This window comes from Trachurus japonicus, chromosome 24 (genome assembly GCF_045865225.1).
Source record: "Trachurus japonicus isolate A0001 chromosome 24, Traja_1.0".
Classification (NCBI taxonomy): Eukaryota; Metazoa; Chordata; class Actinopteri; order Carangiformes; family Carangidae; genus Trachurus; species Trachurus japonicus.
In genome coordinates, this window is record NC_140930.1 from 18,289,456 (window position 1) to 18,311,114 (window position 21,659).

At 40.9% G+C, this 21,659-nt stretch overlaps 2 protein-coding genes across 3 annotated transcripts; both read right to left on the minus strand.

The window, feature by feature from the left end:
- Positions 1-516: 516 nt before the first annotated feature.
- On the minus strand, positions 517-6,363 carry tdh (L-threonine dehydrogenase). Of its 2 annotated transcripts, none has more exons than XM_085771289.1 (9): positions 6,231-6,363; positions 4,325-4,519; positions 3,973-4,015; positions 3,773-3,843; positions 3,018-3,167; positions 2,710-2,882; positions 2,505-2,595; positions 1,891-2,157; positions 517-1,725 (listed from the first exon to the last, which is right to left on the minus strand). In XM_085771289.1, exons 2-9 carry the CDS (start codon positions 4,509-4,511, stop codon positions 1,586-1,588), a joined length of 1,122 nt encoding a protein of 373 aa, XP_085627415.1. In that variant the 5' UTR covers positions 4,512-4,519; positions 6,231-6,363; the 3' UTR covers positions 517-1,585. The 2 variants fall into 2 exon arrangements, with proteins under 2 accessions (XP_085627415.1, XP_085627414.1); XM_085771288.1 differs by lacking the exon at positions 6,231-6,363 and adding an exon at positions 5,237-5,263.
- A 2,741-nt stretch (positions 6,364-9,104) lies between these two features.
- mtmr9 (myotubularin related protein 9) lies at positions 9,105-18,873 on the minus strand. The gene is made up of 11 exons (XM_085770577.1): positions 18,780-18,873; positions 18,218-18,402; positions 17,323-17,431; positions 17,071-17,196; positions 16,789-16,962; positions 16,456-16,673; positions 16,196-16,357; positions 15,623-15,764; positions 15,100-15,320; positions 14,749-14,900; positions 9,105-11,312 (listed from the first exon to the last, which is right to left on the minus strand). The coding sequence occupies exons 2-11, from the start codon at positions 18,397-18,399 to the stop codon at positions 11,149-11,151; spliced, it is 1,650 nt and encodes a 549-aa protein (XP_085626703.1). The 5' UTR covers positions 18,400-18,402; positions 18,780-18,873; the 3' UTR covers positions 9,105-11,148.
- Between the last annotated feature and the right edge of the window lie 2,786 nt (positions 18,874-21,659).

Here is a 21,659-nt window from a genome sequence, read left to right on the forward strand (position 1 = left end):
TAATGTGACCATTTTCTTTGGTGACAATAATTACTATAGTTAGATCAATAAAAATGTTAAATCTGAGTTGAATGTGACCATTTTATTTTTTGGAGGCAGAGACTGCATTATAAGCGTTACTCCACAGAGTGACCATTAGGATCACTAAACGCACGCTCCAGTGGATCTTGTTTGCTGATGGTTCTACACTGCCAGGAATATTGTAAGTGATATCTAATGCTCAGCAGCTTGTGTTAACTGACACTCAGTGTGACCGCTTGGCACCTTCATATGGCTTTGAAACAAAAAGGAAGTTCAAATCTTTCACTTCACGGTCACAGAATTTTTCAGTTTGACGCAGAACAGGTCATAATCCAAAAAATATTTGCTATGGCACACTCTGCCAGACAGAGGGTCAAACCCGAGGCAACAACCTGCGTGTTTTGTTTTGTTTAGATAAGATAATCTACTGAGAGATTAAATTGCCTCCATGTTACGAAAGGTGTGAAAGAAGGAAACCACAGAAACAGGCAGAAATATGTGGAAAAGTTTTAATTGTTAAAGCTTGTTGTGTAACTGAAAAGGCAGACAGACCTAGCTAGGACTTTTACATATAAACCAGTTTCCACATTTATTTTACATAAGGTTGAAATACAGAAAAAATACCACCAAATGTGGCTAAACGTAAATGTGATGTAGTGAGTCACATTTCCCTTTTTAAATGTCAAAATAAATCCCACAGAGTTAATGAAAAAAAAGTAACATAAAGTGGACAGAAACGCGTAGAAAAAGAGTGTTAAGAAATGCTTTCACTTAATGAAGCTCCCACACATTTAACACCAAACAATAAATAATGTTACGTGGAATAAACAGAAGAACAATTCTTAAGAATTATCGCTCCGCATTGCTCAAAAATACAGATATACTGTATCAGAAAAATTGCCCACACAGGCTCATTTTACTTGTCAGTAATTTAACGATAGAGTTCCATCTAAAGTGCAAAGGACACAACTTGTGTATTTGAATAACCCTTTAAATCCAAAAGTTACTTGATTTTTGCCCCATGAGCTTCAGTCCCTGAACACTTGAAACCCACGGAAATTTTGCAGACAAAACCTTGACTGATTTTGGATTTTACGATGAAAAACTGGTAGAAATGCTCAGAAAGACACAATGCAACATTCCCTTGATTTTTTGCCCAGAAAACATTGCAAAAGTTTGCGCTATTCATTAACATGCAAGTCATCCCTTTTTCCTTTTTTTTGTTGGTTTTTTGTGTTTTTTTTGTAAATACCAAACAAGTTTTCACTGGCCACTTTTTGATATCCCCGACACTTCTTACAACAGTATGCTCTTCGCCCAAATCTCTGAGCAGAAAAAAGGGGCAAAGAGAGCACACCAGGAGTAGACAGACAGGAGCGGGGGAGGATTGTCGTGCCCGCGCTGACCTTTTTCGTTCTAGAGACATGATAGCCTTGTGCCAGGTAAGCAGAGCCCTTCTGATTTTACAGAGAGAAGCGAGAGAACGACCCTGAATGGGCCACGTTCCTCTATTCCCTTTGGTCAGTCTATACATTATGTACAAAGAACTGATGTCGCGCTGCCCTCAGTTGGCACGAGCCATGCGTGTTTCTGCGCCAAAGTAGTTGAGCATTGTCTGGACGAGCTCTGGGAGATCATAGTCGTGTTTCCAGCCCCAGTCATTCCGTGCGTTGGAGTCGTCGAAGTTCATTGGCCAACTGTCAGCTGTGGAGGAGGAGACAAGAGACAAAGGATGTTATTTACAAAAGGAACATGTTGGGTTGAGGTTTATTAACCATCTGGCATGAAGAGGCGGTGCCTGCTGTCATTGACTTCCTGTTCAACAACATTTTGGCTAATCACAAACAAATTAAAAAAAAGTTGACTAACCAATCGCCTGCCTGACTGGGTCTACATCATATGAGACATCCAGTGGCATCTGCTTCTGGAGCTCCTGGGCCAGCTCCTCGGGGGTGAAGCTCATGGCGTTGATGTTGTAGGTCCTCATGCTCAGGGTGTCGGCCGGCGCCTCCATCACCTCCAGCGTGGCGCGGAGGCAGTCGTCGATGTACATCATGGGCAGCCGCGTGTCGTGTTTCAAGTTGCACTCAAACTTTCCGCTTTTGATGGCGTCGTGGAAAATCTGAACGGCGTAGTCTGGTCAGAAACGGGAAAAACAGACTTTAATATTGCACCAGTTAAGTGCAACACTTTATATTTTTCATTATTATAGTTAGCAACCACAGCTATTTAAAAAAGTGACGACAACAAGGAGCAGAGTTAGGATGTAGTATGTGGGTGTGGTTGCTATTCAGTGAAAATATGGGCATAGTGCATGGACATGTGTGCGTCGGGTTATCTCCTGGCCTAAAAATACAAGCAAGTCACAACAACTCTGGAATAAGTCGGTTACATAACAGACTTGTGACATGGCAGGAGGGGTACAGGAATAGACATCATTAAAATTGAAACCTTGTATAACATCTGAATTTCATCTCTCTCACCTGTTGTACCACCTCCAGGCATGGAGTCAGCAGAGATGATTCCTGGGTATCGGAGACAGCGGAAATCCAGACCATAGCGGTGGTGGTAGTACTGTGGCAGAGGAGGAAATACATTTTTGATTAAATCTCTTTTTCCTCAATCCCTTTTTTTAGATTTCCGTTGGGTTCTTAGATAAAAAGATGTAAATATCTCTAAATATCTCACCTCTCCCATCAGCTCTGCGTGGACTTTGGAAACACCATAGATGGTGCGTGGTCTCTGCACACAGAGATCTGGCGTAGGGTTACGAGGTGAAGTGGGACCAAAGGCACCAATGGTGCTGGGGACAAAGAGACGCAGGCCGTGCTCTGCTGCGATGTCCAGGATGTTGTGAAGCCCTAAAAAGCAAAACACCAATAAAACTTTCAAATTAGACAATAAGACATTCCACGCTTAAATATGGTATTTAAGGGAACAATAATGTTGCTGTAACGACTTGCCACTGAACTGAATTATACTGTAATTTCACTCACCGGTGATGTTGACAGAACGTGCCAGGGCTACGTTGGCCTCTCCGACGGCGCTGAGGAGAGCGCTGTAGTGAACCAGCCAAGTGATGCGGTTGTTCACTACAATTTCCCGCAGGTTCTTGTAGTCCAGGATGTCTGAGTAGATGAAGGGGCCTGATGGCGATAAAAACAACAGTTTGAGTCATCTTATATATTCATTCTATTCTATATTAATCTGCACTTTGCCACCATCACATTCAGTTTTCTTTGAAATTAATTTACTAATATCACTCTAAATGTTTTATTCTCTCATGTTTTCCCTCTGATGTCCTAAGAGCTGTTAACAGCTACATTCACTAGATCTTTTGACAACTCAAGACTAGACACTAACATAAAGTCACTGCATGTCATATTTTTGATTTTCTGTAATTCATTAACAGCATTTTTCTTTTCTTTCTTTTTTTTTTTTAGGAAAAATGTAAACTATTCCTGGGCAGAAATAAAAGAAAATCAATATGAACTGGAAGTGGCTCATTTCAGGCAGGAACGAACAACTTGAAGATTTCTAAACAGGTTTCATCACCTCTGCCTGTCCTGTATTGCCAAACATCGGAAATTTTAAATGCCTGTGGTATTGAGGAACTCTGAGCTCCTTCATGTGAACAAACAAAGGGGAGGCTGAACGCTCGTAATGTAGTTTTGCACAAAAGCACATATGTTGAAACTAAATATTTAAAACGCATTGGAGCCAAACTCAGTTCTTCATATGGTTTACTCACCGCTGTGGAAAACGTTGCTTGGAGGTTTCCTGATGTCAGACAGAATCACGTTGTTCTTGCCAAACCTCTTCCTGTGAGGTAGGAAAACCAGGTTAAACATCTTGAAAATGCACCAAAAACCATTCTCACATTGTTACAATGACATCTGACTACTGATTGCCTGTTGTAAAGTCTGTGCCAAGACAAATTAGAAGTCTCACCTCAGCAGTTTGGCGAGCCCCACCCCGAGCTGACCAAGGCCACCTGCGATTAGACGGAAGAAGAGACGGAAACGTATTAAATCAGCGGCAGCTAATACTCATCAGCACTGGTTTCCATAGAGACTGTAATCAGGCCCCAGGAAGAATAAAAGGTCACAGCGCTTGATGTCTACGTCTTGTTTTCAAAACTGACATCTCATTCTGCTCTCACTGCCAAACCTGTTAGGAAACCTGCAGCTCTCCAATCCTCCTAGAGCTGCTGACTTAAATACATAATCCTCTATTGAAGTGCCACACTTATGCTGCCAGGCAAGGCTCTCTTCTGTTATAGTCAAAAAGAAATGCTGCGTACCTGTAATGAGCACCTTGGGGTGGTCTGTCTCTGAGAAGGACACAGAGTGGAAGCTGGCATCAGACGTCACCTGGCGAGGGGAGAAGCTGATGTTGCGTACAGCCACCGTTAGGGGCTGGCAGCCGCACCCGGGGGTGCTGAGCAGGGCCTGCTTGGCCACCTTGCTGAGTGTTTTCATGACAGCCATGTTGGTACCTGCAAGAAATGAAGAGTGTGTTCAAGCTTTGGGGGTAATAAACTCCAGAAGCATTGGTTAAAAAAAAGAAAAGATTTTACCCCCTTTAAAAAAAAAAAAAAGGAGAAGTCTTCAATTTTCTATTCAATAAGTACCACAAGTTCATTGTGTGTCACTTTTGAGTTGACATTTGAACTGACTGCTGTTATCTACTGGCCTCTCTTAGTATACTTTCTGGGCCAAAGCATGAAGATCTGTGTCAATAGATCTGGGCTCCTCTCCAAAGCCCAGGTGCCAAGAGACACAGACAGTGGCAAATACTACCGCTCTGTCTGCAGTTAGACGGTGCAAAGAGCTTGTGAGGCAAAATACAAAAAAAAAAGTGGTGGGCTTTGTGTTGATGCAAATGACAGACTATTGTTGTCCAGTAGACCCTCCAGCGCATAGCAACAAAAAGATTTTATCCTCCGCCTTGTGCTCACACAGCCTGGTTACAAAACTTTCATCGGACAATAGTGTGATCGTGCGTCTCCGTGAGAGTAGAGAACATATGGAACATGATCCCAGCGCAACGGCAGCAGCTCTATAAACTACACCCACTGTTTATTTTAAGGTCCTCGCCGCGAATTGCAAGTTTATTCTCGTAAAACGCTGTCCGATGGTGAGTTTTTCCATTTATTCATCACTTATCCGCCATCAACCTCCGCGTAAATGCATGTATAGGGAAGTGAACTTACCGAGGTAGCAGGCAGCTTCCAAAAAAGGAAGGAATTGAATAAGTGGAGAGTATTTATACTGCCCTGCCTTCAACGACGACCAATCAGGAGGGGAGGGCGTACAGCAAACAACAGTGTCAAGATCAGGTCGACTGTCACAGGGACGGGGTTTGGAAATCACTTTGACACGTTTTAGAAAACGACCCGGGTCATCTCTAAACTTTATAGTGAAATTCTCATTTGGATTAAAAAAAAAAAAAAAAAAAAAAAAAGTGATCATATACTGCACAAAATTCCTATTATGAAAGGGAATTTCATTTATAGGTAAGAATAAAAAGTAGGAAAAAAATGTATAACTTGACTACTGTGGCTTCTGATCCATCTCGATTGCCACGCTCATCACGGCATGTGCGTTCACTGTTGTGCCAACACGGGTTGTACGTGCGCACCACGTAAGCAGCTTGAGTGGAGGGGCCCCGAGTCGGAGCTCCCCCCCCCCTCTTGTGCTGATTCGGCACGTCACGGTGAACTATACAGTAGCCTATGTCTGTAATTCAGCTCCTTATAGTGACTGGATCTCTGCACTCTGTCATTTTAGCTGCTTCCCCACATGATGGAGACGTTTAAGATGCTGACAAAAAAAAAAAAGGAAGATGTGAGATGGAGAGCAGACTGTGACTGGCACTGATCCAAGTGAAAGCAGGCCAGTGCGCCGAGTGAAGCCGCCTTGGCACCACACGTTTCTGTTCAGACTGTAGCAGACTGATCCTTAATAGGCCTATCATTAAAGAGGGGACTCCGATTTGGCAAATAAATAAATAAATAAATAAATAAAAATAATATATACTGTATTTATCAGAGGGTGAGGGTCGTAAAAGTAGCACGTGTTCACTGCAGCAACGATCACTATTGTGCGTTTCGGTAATTGAGATTAAACAATTAAACAATTCATTTCATTCAGTTTCCACGTGTGCGCGGATTAATCCAGGAAATGTAACGGAAGCGGTTCACTCACCGGTTGATGTGAGGGGAGTAAAGGCAGACAAAGCTCCTGTCTGACGGGCTCTGTGAGAGTGAGATGATGCGGCTTCCTCCTGTTGCTGAGCTGCAGCTTCTCTGACCTGTCTGTGTTATCTCCGTCCAGTGTTGCATCAGCTGCTTCTTCAAGCTATATATCAGCGACCATCTGGTTTCACAGGAAGCCGGCTTTTCCCTCGGATTGGTGGAGTCCCGGAGGTGCGGTCCTCCTTCACAGACCACTCCCACAGAGCGTCACCGACACCCACCACCACCACCACCAACACCCTGCGACCCAGCTCGGCTCAGCTTGGTCTTAAAGACAGTGTAAAACGTCCATTCACTGCAGGTTAAATTTAAAACCAGCAGGGTTTAACACGTGCTCCCAAAAAAAAGAAACTATCTCTACACACATCCATGAAATCATGTGACCACGGGGTCTGGCTATGGGTGTTATGGTGTTATCAAAGTCTAGATCATTCCCTGGCTCCCAGGGTGTTTGTTTTTACCCTCAATTGAGAGTATAGTACTAGTAAATATCTACAAACTCACTTATTTTCATATGTCAAGATCATATAAATTCATTAGGTCTCTTACCAACATCCAATACCTCCAAATCACACAGCAAAACAGAATTGTATGTATGTATTTGTTTATCATATGCAGATTTATGAATATTTTCGAGATAAATGTGCTCAATTTCTCTTAATCTAGATATCTCTAAGCTGTTCCTACACATTGATTTGAGTTTTATGTGGGGAGAAATGATTGGTGTTTTATTGTAACATGAAGCTGCAACATTACAAAATGTTACATAATTGACTTCAGTGGAGTCTGAACACTTTGCAAAAGCCCTGTGTGTATTTTTAAGCATGCTATTGCTACAGTGTACAGAATCAAACTTCATGTCTAGAATGTGATGGCAACTCATCTAATGTTTCGTTAGGTTTGACAACAAAACATTAGAGGAATCCACAAGTAGTACATATTTATTTATTACTGTTTCAGTTTCAAGCATCAGAGATGTATTGCAACCTGCAGGGTATGAAGTCCCATGGGTCCCCAGTCTCTGAACCTTTCAGACTCTGTTCTCTAGCGTCTCAATTTCATAAAATTCCTGAGGCATTGTTTTCCCGCAAATGATCGTTGCATTTGTTTTCTTTGAAGATTTAGGGATTTTGAATATAACATAGTCGTGTGGGTTTGAGCATTTGACGACACAGTCTGAGTTTGTAGATGCTTTTGCACATGTTATAAACTGTATCATTACTACTGCATGTTAGATTGACCGCAGACTATAATGTGTCATCCTACAAAGGCACAACAGACGAGCTTCACGTCCTCATATCCAGAACGTCATCAAAAACAAATAGAACCCACTGAAACAAATGAGCTCACGTGTTTCTAGATACTGCAAGGCCTATATAAATACTGAGAAGAGATGATGAGTAATTTAAAAGTAGCTGGACTCAAAACAAAGGATAAACTTGAAGCAGCATTGTAATCAAACACTAATGATTGGATAATTGAATCATTGTGGAAGTGATGCAGGCTTTGATTTGAATGCAACGGGATCCATTCATGTTTTCCAGGTGGCTGATGGGTGAAGGTATGATGCGAACATGTACACACATCCTCTGTTTGACTTTGACGTTTGTTTGCATTAGATAGAGGAGGTCCACAGAGGAGGGGTCTGAGTGGGGCGAGCAAAGGGACGGCTTAAGATCAGTGCCGGCTTGTGAGTGGTGGACAGGAGCACACCCCCCCCTGCCAGTCATCACCGGGGGGAAGGAAACAACCAACTTGAAAACAAGTTGATCTGTAAACTGACACACTTTTTCTAAAAAAAAAAACAAAAAAAAACTAGGATAAGGAAAACTGAGATAACACTGCAGTTATGAAAATCACTATTTTTTTCTCTCTCAGGCAGATGAACTTGGGTAACCCAGGTCCTCTATCCTTCATCCCCAGCCAGTATAACGACACCTGATAACTGTGAGATGACGCTCAGTTCTCACTCAATGTGCCAACTGAAAAGGCATCAAAAGTTTGATGAAATCCAGTACTATTATTTCAGAGAGTAACACAATCCCTCTTTTTTTCCTCCTCAACCCTACCTAGGTAAGTAAATCAAAGGTTTAGGCCACGAAATCAGAGTCGTGACAGATGCAAGGCCGTAAGGACGATGCAGGAGGAGTGACGGCTGTACGGTACCACTGTAAACACTGGCTGCCATCACATGCCTCCATGAGGCAGCTGATCTTGGGCTATTTATTCCCCATGCACCTGATTAGATGATGGTTTCGTCACAGTCATGGTAACACATTTTGTGAAGTGTGCTGGGGTGCTGTTTACTAATCACTGAGCGAGCTTTATGGGGTATAGGAAAATTGAATGGCACGTCACCAGCCACTGTATAGATGAAAGATAGGTTTCACATCACATGGTTATTTGATCTACCGCCTATATGCAAACATCAAGTGCAGCTTTAAAGGTTAGGACTAGCTATACGACTACAGAAGTTAAGTTAATTTAATTATTTATTTATTTATTTAAGACTGAAATTTAAGGACAAGAAAAAAATTAAACTAATGACTTTGAATTACGCCAAATTTGCTGTGTTCACAATAACTCACCGAATCAATGACAAAATCAAACACATTTGTGCCATTATTTTTTAATGTTTTGGAAACTTAAAAATAATAATAATCATTTAAGCGATCATATAATTTTACAGACAAAAAAAAATTAAATGTTCATTTTGAATTTTCATTTTACAGTAAGGCTTTGCACAAAGTTGAAAAGTGCACCGACAACAACAGAGAAAAACATTGCTCATCAACAGTGCTGATAATCTTTAAGAGTTGTGTTGACTGTTGCGACAAAGCAACAAGCATTTGAGGAACGCAAAAGCATTTTTTTTTTGTATCACCTTAAAATGACACCGTTACCTCGGCGAGACTGTTCATGCACACAGAAAGCATCAAGGTAAGGTGTCTCTTTTTGGCTGAAGGAGACAATGTACATAGTGCAGGCATGAAATATACATGTAAACATTCCCTTTACAAAGCAGTTTTCTGTAGTGGCTGGAATCAGTTCTGGTTAGTGTGATTATAACATTATTTACTCTATCAAGCAAAATCTATGAAATGTGAGGAGATAAGTGGAGAAATGTTATCTAAAGAATGCATTTACAGGGCAGCATTAAGTTTTCTTCATAGCACTAGGCTAAGTTAACTCACCATGGACAATAGTGAAGGATGACCTTTAATACCATGTTGCAAAGAGAACTCAGGTGAAGTTGTTTAGAACATATTTAGATGCTTCTTTAACAATTAAAGGTTTAGAACATGGTTTTCCTGACCCCACTTTGTCTACGATGAGTTCAAGGTTAGTAACAAAAATTGTTTTTTAATAGATAAGTTAACGGTGAGGATACATCTCCTGCGACGTCTTTTTGTTCTGCACAGACTTTGAGTGAACATAACAAGTTTGAATATCATAAGATGGATTTATTGACATATAGCCTATTGATTTAAATATTTTATATTATTTAGATAATAACTGTCTACTATGGCAACCACTGGTGAATCTCATCAAAAAGAATAATGCTAATTGCAGGAATTATACTTAGAAGAGTATTATTTGATATTGTGGTTTACTATAATGGCTTCACACAGAGTATATTCATATCAAGTCATTGAAATGCCCTACGTAGAAAGTGCATTGGTTTTGGATGCTATACCACAGAAGAGCAGATGTGCATTTTGATTCATAATGTATATGAACATGACAACTATCATATAACTTTAGTTACTAAAATATAAACGGGTCTCTAAAGCAGTTTCTCACGTTACTCAGACAAACCTGCATGTGATTAACGCTGTCATGTCATATTGCCATAACCATGACAACACCACCATCACATGATCATTACATAAATGCTTCCACATCATGCTCTCACACTTGTTAATAGTTTATTATTATGCACAATATAATTTGAAACTGATGGATGAGGTTTCATTAAATAAATCTTTTGGTGTTATTAATTAGACTCTGTTATTAACTGGAATGTCAACTTCAAGTAAATGACCCGACAAAGATGCAACAATCAGGATATGTAGAGTACAGAAGGTGCTGACCCTACCTACGCATCTTATATCATCCTAGCGTGCAGCAAGGTTACATGCTGCCTTATAGCACCCTATATGTTGCCATAGTTACTCTGCAGTGCTTTAGAGACATATACATTCAGCAGGCTGTTTGGTATGTACCCTGTGGCATGTGAACGTCTACACATAACACTGTTTATGAAGGATCGACTGCTCATCAGATGCCCCCGCATCTCATTCCTCAACAACACAAATGCCAACTAATACACAGAAGAGTCCAATGTGCAGTTTTGGGGAGAAAATGACCTCACTCACTCAGCGTTGTGCATGTAAATGAATCACAGTTCGAGGAAGTCACTGTGAAATGAAGCGATAGGAAAAATTCAACTATTTTCTGTACATCCACACATCATGTCTCTGAGTGAGATGATGTTTGGCTTTTAGCAGCACTCTCTGAGGAACAACTGGCAGTGTTTTTTCTTTGTTCTGTTTTTACATGTTTCCCTCTCATTCCTATTTAGCTTCTATGTGACAATTAAGCCATGTTGGTTTTGTGAAGAAAACCGGATTTCGAACTAACTAAAAGACGGGTTGATTTTGACATAAATGTAAATATAGAGCAGATTTCATTTCATTTTTCATCTGTGCAGGAGACAGAAAATATAAAACAAACCAAAACAATTAACAGCTAATGAAGCCTGTAAGTGGGCTGACTGTGATCTGTTTTTATATGTAGTTAAATCTCCTCATTTTCTACCTCTGTCTTTCAACTCCCCTCCTGTTGCATCTTTCTTACTCTTTTACCTATGGTGTTTGCAGCAGGGGATCTTCGGTCTCCAGCTGAGCCAGCTGCCTGCGGAGGCTGTTTACTTTGTTCTGTAGTTCCTTGTTGTATTCAATTATATGGACCATTTCCTCATAGGCTTCATCGAAACACTTGGAGGAGCGGTTCCAGCGAAGGAACACTCCTGTAACAGAAGAAGAGGAAGAGTCGAACTGTAAATTAAGGAGCACAAGGAAGTGGCTTCTGTTTACTATTCTGTTATTTACTCTGCAGCCTCACAGTAGTGTGTGCGGATCACGCAGCTCTAACACACAACAGAAACAGTTGAAACAACTATGATCAGCATACATATTAACATAAACAAACCAGAGCACTGATTGTGTGCATTGCTCTCACATGGATTGAGTATTTTGGCAGAGGAAGGTGTGGAGATGATGGACTGGAAGGACAAGTCTGACCACAGAGATGTGCTGTATGTCTGGGATGTGCAACACAGTGTCGACGTGACTTGTTTGTTATAATAAGGGCCGGCGTATCAAATGACCTGAGCCTCCTCATAGTAAAAGTAGATAACAGTTATTCATGGCATGCAACTTGGCATAAGTGTCCGTTACGTCACTGACTACTGACGTCGCAATTATTTTTGTTATGTTTATTGATATTTATATATCAGTGAGAAGAGTCCATGACAGAAATCAAAAAAAGATACATTTAATTCAGAGAAGTTTATAACAATAACTGTCCAATCCCAATGCTTGATTGCTGTAGATTTTTTTAGCTTGCAAATTAGAAATGACACTTTCTGATTCCAGGTCAGTAGGTAACAAAATTCCTCTGAGCGCCTGGGTGGCACAAATAGCATGACATGGGAGAGGGAGCTGGGGGAGGATGTGTGTCCCTATATGACACAGACATTACTGGTAGGATTGCACAGTAAAGGGAGCTGTATAATAAACTCCCCCTCAAATTTTCCAGCAGTAGGCCATGAAACCTTTATAGTCACACTGCTATGTACTGGTGCGAAACCTCATAAAACACAGCAACTTATGAGTGTAGATTTCTACTGAGGGACCCCCACAGTGTGAGGACATGAGGTGCGCCCTCAGATTTTTTCTGAAATTGTATAAAGGTTTTTGGTACGAGCCATCAGCCCTCATTAGTGTCAACTTTTAGAGATTCTGACTTCCATGGGTGGTCCTGTGTGCGTCATTCTCTATGAAAGAGCTGTGTAAGCAGGATGACTCTTGCATTTCACGTGCTTCAGTCAGCTCTCTTATGTTCCACTTCATATAGAGTGAGGGTGTAGCTCTAAGGCTTTAGGCAGGAAGGGAGGGGCCCCGCCCTCGCATAGAAATGACTGAACCTGGTGACCTTTTATCTGTCTGGACCCCTTTCCCCCCTTTTATTCTTTATGAATGAACGCCCCTCGCTTCGGGGTAGATTTGCGGTTCAGCATCTTTAAGCATAGATGGGACTCCGGAGTTAAAATCAACGAATCAACAAGAACTGAAGTGAACTCAATCCTTCTTATCTGAATAATTTCACATTATTATTATTTTTAAATCATCATTAAATTTGTGCTGGAAAACCCACAACACATACCAAACAAAGCACATTAATAAAATTCAATGAACACATTTTTACTCAATATTTTATCTAATGCATTTAACGAAGTAATATCATACCCTAGAATTTCTGAAAGGTTTGTAAAATGCGTTTTAAGCAGCAGATACTTAGGATAAGATCTAAATAATTCCCTGTGATCCTTGATTTACAGTGACCATGAGTTACAAGAAAAAAAATAAGCCTAAGTCTTTAGAGTGGCACTGCCTCGAAAAGTCAGCAGCCTGATACACTCTCAGCCTCACACTGGTACATGGAGATAAAAGTTTTTTGCTGAAGGGCACCTCGACGGAGGCTGCTGAGAGGGAGAAGAGCAGCACTGATTGTACATCACCCACACAGTCTCTTGTGCATCATGTAGCCATTGCTGCTCCTTTTGTTTGCTACTATTTGGTAATGAACAGTTCATCCACAGTGTTTAAGCCTACATATATAGACCTTAAGTTTGCATATGTACTATGAGAGCATGTTGCGTCAAAGTGTGCCAGATTAGCATGCATATGACTGCGAGCTGATGACTTGTACTGTCACTGTCACGGTCCGGTGCCAAGGAGCTCCGGTGTCAGAGAGGAAACCTTCTGTACAGCCTATATTAAGACAAACACGTTGGACAAACACATCACTGACGTATCTCTGAATCAATCTGAGCAATGCTGAAAATGTAAAGACGCCAACAGCCAGAAGAGCGGAAGGTCATACGAGCTGAACGGCCAGATACAGACTTTGACCTCTTCATGTAACACCGTCAATGTGGTGGGAGATCAGAAGTGGACGTCCACCACTGAGAGAGGCTAGAACATTCTCAGAGGTTTGTCTGAACAGTATTTTACATCAAGCTAACAAGTATTTTAATGAACAAATGAATTTGTTAATCTAACTGTCTGATCAGTCTGTTGGACATAAGAAAAACTGAACCGAAATTCTCAACATTACATCTCTAGTTAACTGTGCTAAATGTTCATCTGTACAGAACAGTGTTGGGATGCTGTGCTGTTTATTGTACCTCAAATGATTTGCTGTTGCCCTGACAAATTTCCTTTGAAAATAAAATGCATCAATGTTTATATGGCTCTTTCAATTTTGCAAATACAAGGCCAAATGTAAATGTTGACTGATGTTTTTTTCCATGCAACAACATTTTTCTAGAAATCCACAGGGTCACCAAGTTTATCAATGGTGCAAATGGTGAAATGAATGATGCCCCCTTCTGGTGAGAGCTTGGTATGTCCATGTGAGCTAAAAATTTAACCATGGTTATACAGTGTAGCATGTAGTATAAATATTGGCAATTTTAAAGGTTAAAGGTATTAGCTGTTCTCAGACTGGGTTTCAGGTTTGAGTCTGTCTTTACATCACATGGTGGAAGTACACATGTGGTTTTATTAGTTGATTGTGTCATACAACAACAGTGCCAGGACTACTATCTGCTACTGCTACTACTACAGTCTGCTATACATTCTTTATTAATCATATAAAGTAACAGGTCCACAAGTTCATTATAGTGAAGTTTATAGTGAAAGTGTAAAGGGGACAGGAGTTAAAATTTTCTGTAGTGTGAACTCGTGATCTTTTGTGACCTGTTCACGCTATTGAAACAAACGTCAAACTAATGCTAGCTATTGCTATGTGGGTATTTTCAGTTGTGGGTCTGTCCATCTATTTATTATATGTATGATAACAAAGTAGTTCACGTTTTAGGGCTTGGTCTCAGGTCATTGCAATGTGTTTTCGATCTTAAATTTGATTTTAGAATCTATTAGAAGTATGTGTCTTTGTATTGTCTTCTTTCATTTATAATGGACCCAAGTCTGTAATAAAGACTATCTATCTATCTATCTATCTATCTATCTATCTATCTATCTATCTATCTATCTATCTATCTATCTATCTATCTATAAATAGAAGTATGTAGTCTGACTGAACTGAAACTTCAGTGATGACCCTCACGTGTGAGTCACTTCAGATTCCAAATATGTACATGTGAGTGTAAATCTCACCTTCCCATAGCAGCAGACTCTGAGGGGCCACAGAGGGCCAGATGACAAGACTGTTGGCCTCATAGAGCGGGTTGACCAGACGCTCCAGTTCCTGGGGCCGATTCACCCACGACCAAAGGGACACCGTCTTCTCAGGGAGAGACAGCCTGGCTCTGTGAAAAGTGTAAGAGAGTGTTCTGTTAAACAGTAAGAATAACGGCTGCCTACGGTTCAGTGGGTTGTAACCTGTACTAAAACAGATCTGGGGATTGATACATCGGCGAAAATGTTCTCTTTTCTATGTAACACAAAATCAATAGCATATGGTTGATATACTGTTGGCTGACAGAGCTCAGTGAACTTCGGACTTACCTCTCGGCTGCACTGCTGCCCAGGAAAGTCCCAAACTGAGAGGCATAGGCGTGTTCGAAGAGCAGCACCAGGAAGCTCTCGCTGAATTCAAAGGAGCAGGGGAACTGACGGAGGATCTGCCACACACAGTCCAGGAAGAGCAGGAAGACGGGAGCTTCTTGGCGAGGCTTGCTATTGGAGTAAGCCGACTGGGCACAACGGTGCTGGAATGGGTGACCCGACTGGGTTGGTGGTCACAGAGGAGAAAGGGGTCATCAGAGGGAATGCAAAGAGCTTTAAAATGCTAACTGAATTTATTGCTGTGCTAAAATGTATGAATATCAGCTTTAACAGAGTGAGAAATGGTTTTGTAATTTAATATTTATCAATATTGTTTGAAAAATGACCAACCCATGAATATCAAAATGTATCAAAATACACAGCATCTTATTTATTAGTGTTATTTTTGTTGTTCTCATTATTTAGTTTCATCACAAAGATAATTAGATACTTGGGCTGCACTTCAAAGCACACAGACGCTCACCTGGAGCCACTCTCGCTCCACCAGGCCCTGGAAGCCTCTGATGGTCCTGCAGGCTGGATCAAGGATGATCTGAGCCAAGGAGGTCACTTGCAGGGTGGAGTCTATGCCTTCTGTACCATGAACAAGCACTGATGCTCCCTCCCTAAGAAAAATACACAGTACAGATTCTCAAAGTGTCACTCGCTTTTCTGTTTTCAGAATTTTCAAGGAAATAATCTGACTCAGCATTAGGAAGAGCACCATGTTTGGAATATAAAGTGTGTCCAAACTAATTTCCATCGGTAGAATTTCTTGATACATTTAACATAGAAGAATACTTTTTTTTTTTCTCTTCGAAACTAAATATATCCCCATCTCTAAAAAACGTTCAATAAAAAGAGATTTTAAAAAAAGAAATTAGAAATTAATTGACTAAATTTATGTACCATGTTATGGGTGGGCTGTACAGTGTGGGAATAAAGGTTGAACTTAATTCATACAACATTACTATTTATCATACTGACAGAAATCTGCTTGGACACACTTTATTGGTCTTGAAATAGCAAAACATCAAATCAAACTTGGGTCTCTGACCTGTCAATACACTGGGCAGCCAGACAGGCAGTGGTGAGGATCTCCTTCACATGACTCTGCCAGCTGGAAGCTTCAAGCTTGCTTAACCAGCGGTCCATGCTGTGTGACTGGTCATTACAGGCCTCCACTAGTTTAATCAGGCTCTCCTGGAGGACGTTAGCCCTAGAAATGAACAGATATGTCACAATATTAAAAGAAATGTCATAAGCACAAAGTATAAATGTATGTGTAACTCATCTATGGAGGCACTGGTGACCCACCTTTCAATGGTCTTGTGGATCCTCCTCCACTGGGGATAGTTAGCCTCAGACTCAAATCCTCCACCTCGAGCTTTGGCCTGCTGGGCGACATTGATAGTGCGTGTGTCGATGATGTAGCCGCGTTTGCCCGGCCGCAGCGTGGCGTTTATCAGCTTCTCGTCTTCCTTACACCGTCGCCCGTTGGTTCCAGGTAAAGGCTGTCCCGCTCGCATCATCACCTGAGAGTGGAAATAATTTGGGGTAGAGACAGTACAAGCAGTCATCACACAATCCTCAAAGAATAATTTGCAACAGAAACAGCCAGACTCATATTATAAACTAACTTGTGCTTACCATGCCGTTCTTTTTGTGGTAATAGCTGAGCACTGGAAAACGGCCACTGTGACGGAAAGTAGCTACTTTTCTCAGTGTGTCATCATCAATATCTTTGGGCACCGCCACTAGAGGGGGGTATGACGGACACACGGTGAAGTCCTTGTTTACCTCACTCAGTCTCCACTCATCAGTCTGATAAAAAAGGAGTGGTGGCAGGTTAAAGGACAGTTATAGGGCAAGTACCACTGAGGATTGAGAGAATGTAAGTGTAAAAGTGTTCGTCTGGAAGCGTGAACATACCATAGACTCCAGATCTTTAAAGGCATCCTGTGGAAGGAAAGAGCTCCAGCCGTCTTCTATGACGTCAAACATGGGTCGGTAGAAGAAAGGGTACATCAAGGAAGCTGAATCAAGTGTGGAGAGAGCCTAAAGAAACAAGAAAAGGTAAATGATGTGGTTGATCTGACCTGAAAATAAAGCAATAATGTCAAAAGTAAACATTTACCAGTTAATGACAGTAACAAGAAGTTTTTTTTTTTTTTTTTTTTTTACCTCAATAGAGCTAGCAATGTTGAGACACTCCTCCATACCAGGGATGTCCAGCTGGATCACCCTCAGGTCTTTGCATTTGACAATGATGCTTCCTACAGACCCCACAAATCTGAAAGACAAGTTGAAGGATCAGTTTAAAAGGTAAGCACAGTACTGAGGATGCAAGCATCATGGGGCAGACTCAGACCGTGGTGTGAAACCCTTTGAGACTGACTGTCTGAGGAGTTTGCATGCTCTCTCAATGTTGTGTTTTCTGTAGGTGCTCTGGGTTATTGCATGCAAAAACACATTGATATTAACCATTTGGGCCACTGTATTAAGGAGATTTTAAAAATCCATCATGTTGTGTCATGACAAACTTTATAATCAGGGGAATTCAGTAATAAATAGTTATGTGAAGAGGATAGTGAATTAGTTTCCTTCAATTACTTTTTACAGTAACATCCTAGCATGTAATGCTCCGTGCTGTTCACAGTTCAGCATCCACCTCAACTGCACTGAATCAGTTCTCAGCCGGTTTCACTGCAGTGAAAACCCACAGTCAGACTGAAACTTCCTGTCACAAGAGTTTCACATCCTCTCTCAGCTGTAAAAATGGGTGAAAAAAACTGCAGCTGCGTAATAACGAGATCTGGTGCAGGTAGGTTACATCAAAGTTTGTGCTACCGCAGCAAAAAACCCCAACAACTGTACTTTCACTGTTTCCTCCATTTGCCTCTAGATTTTATCAAGAAATAATACAATAATAAAAACGCATTAATCAATGCTTCTTTTAATAAATGTCAGGGCCACTTTTTAAGCAGAACAAATGAAACTGAAGTTTAACAAAGACATCACAAAGATTATGAACGAACATGTAATATCCCAGCAATAGCTGATAAAAAAAGCTTATCACCTCTTTTCTATGGAGTCTATGTTTGAATGGAGCAGCCACAGCTCCTCCGTGTTGTCCTGTCTGGACGAGAGGATGAGGTGATGACCGGTCAGACACAGGGTCCCCTCCACGGTGGGCATGAACGGCCGGTGCAGGACAACCCCGTCCACCCGGGGTGTCTTTATCAGCTCTGCAAACTCCATGACCTGAACAACAGTCAGCAAAGACACAGAAAACACTCACACTTAGCTGATAAGCTGAAGTTACTAGCGCTGAGCAACCGACACCCTACTGTGCCCCTTTTAATATAGCATACATGTCAATTCATACGTGCATTTATATTTAAGTAGTGAAAGCTGTAGCCATCTGTCATCTAGCCACAGTTAGCTCGACCCAGGAAATGAAGTGGCTAACGTTAATGCTAGGTAGCTAGCGAGCTAATCGTGGCAGAAAAAGGAGCATTAGTCGTTGAGAAAATGTCCCTCATGTTTTTCCAAGTTACGTCGAAATGTTAAAACCAAGCGCTCTGTAAATGTACAACACAAAAAATGTGCGTTTTCCGTGGAGGTTAAAGCACAATTACCTGATTATCTTCCCGTTTATTTTGTTGCTGAGCGAGACTGGTACGGACACAAAAACACGCCGACTAGAAACAAGTGACGTGCCGCTCGGCTCAGGACGGATTTGCATAAGGGGAGCTCACTACATGTTTGTTCACTCACTGACTGAACGACGCGCAGAATAAATGAAATTTATGAACTGTTCGGTCTGAGTGTCGTCGGATTATATGAGTTAAGAGGAACTTACTTATAATTAAAAAAGAAGAAAAGTTTTTGTGTGTTTTTTGTTTGTTTGTATTTTGCAAAATCAACAACACAACGGAAAGATACTAAATGGTAAGTAGAACATGACCAGCAAAATAAAGAACCGAGGTTCATACTGTGCTATCCTTAGAGTGGATGATTAGTGAGATCACAGAGGCATTTATTCATTAAAATGAAAACATATGCTACACATAGCCTATTTTATTCTGCTGGATTTGTTAGTTTAGGTGTAAGCCTATTAAACAAAAATTTCTTCCACCCATCCATCACCTGCTGTATGACAAATTAAATTGCAGTTTAAAAAGGGACACTAGATGGTGACATGGAGCCACAGTATAATTCAATATCACCTTGCTTTAATGCCTGGATCAAGTGTTAGCGTTAAAAGAACTTGTGGGTGTTATTGTTACATGTCAGGGGTTGTTATAATCGGATTCTGCATGATTACAGCAGACTGTTAGATTAAGACTAAGTCTGAGTTAATTGAACTGCACTTTCTGCTTCACAGACATTGAGTGAATAAGCAAGGGAACAGAGAAAACAATAGGCACACTCACACATCGGGTAGGTTAAGTGGAGATAACCGAGATTTAAAGATCATAACAGAGACAATTTCCCTAATAGCAGCTGGGAGTTTATTCTTAAAAAGGGAAATGCAGCAGGAAAAAGCTGTTGCCTGAGGACTATGTCATAGGTGTGGGTATGGGGAGGAGGCCTAGCCTGCCAAGATCTAAAAGCACATAAAGGAACACACACCGACCTTGAATGGGAGACTCCCTAAAGAGGTGAACACGTTTGGAAAGAGAAGAAGAAGGCGAGCAGATGGCTTGGCGGGGGCTATAGTGTGCCTTTGTTTTAGAAACATCTTTGTCAGGACTCTGTGTGTGTGTGTGTGTGTGTCTGCGTGTGTGATGTATTGCAAATCAGCGGCGTACTTGCTTCAGTTGCAGCCTGTCTGGGCTTCACAAATAGATGGCTTGCTCTGGGCCCTTCCAGCCCACATCATACAGAGGGGCTGTGTAGATGCCAGAGCTCAATTGAATGTGAAACCCAGCTTTGCTTTACAAACTAAATAGATGCCCTTCTTCCTTCCTCTGAGGAAAATATGCTTTGCTATGGATTTTCTTTTCCCAAAGAAGACGAGGTGATGCGGGGGAAAAAAAGCTTTCAAAGCAAATATTCACTTGACAGTCCTACTCAGGAAACAACAGATCCTAACTTCTATGTTTTATTTAACAGGGCGCTTAGACAAATGTGCTGCTGTTGGAGTTAAGACAATCTTAAGCTGTTATTAAAAGGTTCAGTGGAAAAAATGTTTACTTTTATGGCAGCAGCTGAATGTTTAATGAGATTACACTGGAATCACATTTAGCTCTCTATTATTATTCTTAAATTGTCAAACATAAATTTACGTTTTCCTGAATAAACACAATAACGGACTAAAACTGAGTAACTACAGCCATTGACTGTCAAACTGTGATTAAGTTATCACTGAGTTTCCAAATCTGTCTCAAGTGAGCTGTGGCCTCATTCTTTTCATCCATCATGGATCATTTTTTGACATATATTGATAAGTTTGGAACATTTTTAGGGACTGACAGTTTATACCCACACCTACACCATTACTCACTCCCAGCATTTTATTCAATTTCCAATAAAGACAATGTCTCATCATCCATGAGTCATTCTCTTCCTTTGACCTGCTGTTCCCAATGCACGTTGTTTGTTTGAATTCCTATTTATGTGATGCTGTTCTGTTATTTTGGGCATGTCCAGTGAATCAGCACACTCCGTCATGCAAAATAATGGTGATATAATGGGTGGGTGCAAAATTTGTTGAGCAACTCTTTGTGAAACTTTTTTTGATTTCGCTCCATCTGTAGTCCTACTGCCTCTGCAAGATAAGAAAATATGATATATCTGATATGAGAAATGGTAGAGCAATACATTTCTCCGTCATCATTTTTATTTGGATTTACCCGTAGTGGTTGTCGTAGTGCCAATGTTCACTTTATTAAGGTTTTGGTCAAATTTGTTCAGTCATGTCTCTCACAAGAGGAGTTTTTACTGACTCATATCTACTACAGTTACCACCTCACACACCAAAGGAAAAAAAAAAAAACTGTGAAAAAATGCAAAAGCTCCCAATGGATTCATCACTAATTACATTCTTTGCATTATTTAGCATGTATAGCTCATGCTACATGCTGCTGTAAATTGTGTAAGCCATAGCAATATGCTCGCCTATTTGCTGTCATTAAAATTTCATATGTTTGGAGAGCTGGTTTCTTTTCATTTCCTTTTCCTCGTTATTCTTTCTTTCTTTTCGCTCTCCTCGTTAGAGTATTGGAACAGTGTACAGGCCTCAAACTGAGATAATTTAATTAAACATAAACCAAAGCAGACGCCAACTGTATCTGTTGCCTTAGGTTTTCGCACTCAAACAAAAGAAGTGGGGTAGAATGAGTGACAGCTAGTTATCACTGTTGTTGTTCAGGATAGCTAACAGCGATAATATCTCACTAAATTAGCAACTTTTACTTGACAAGTGTCACCAGCATTAGCGAGGTCTTCCTCTCAAAACAACTGTCAAGTGTCTTTTAATATTGTCACCTACAAGTCACCATGAGGTCAGAATC

Excerpts from the sequence above, each read along its gene's own strand:
- tdh (XM_085771289.1), bottom strand. The coding sequence starts at position 4,511 with ATGGCTGTCATGAAAACACTCAGCAAGGTGGCCAAGCAGGCCCTGCTC. Across the intron at positions 3,844-3,972 it reads GGGCTCGCCAAACTGCTGAG|GAAGAGGTTTGGCAAGAACA; the intron begins GTGAGACTTCTA and ends CCTACCTCACAG. Across the intron at positions 2,883-3,017 it reads ACGTTCTGTCAACATCACCG|GGCTTCACAACATCCTGGAC; the intron begins GTGAGTGAAATT and ends TTTGCTTTTTAG.
- mtmr9 (XM_085770577.1), bottom strand. The coding sequence starts at position 18,399 with ATGGAGTTTGCAGAGCTGATAAAGACACCCCGGGTGGACGGGGTTGTC. Across the intron at positions 16,963-17,070 it reads TTAAAGATCTGGAGTCTATG|ACTGATGAGTGGAGACTGAG; the intron begins GTATGTTCACGC and ends CTTTTTTATCAG. Across the intron at positions 15,321-15,622 it reads TGGAGCGAGAGTGGCTCCAG|TCGGGTCACCCATTCCAGCA; the intron begins GTGAGCGTCTGT and ends CCACCAACCCAG.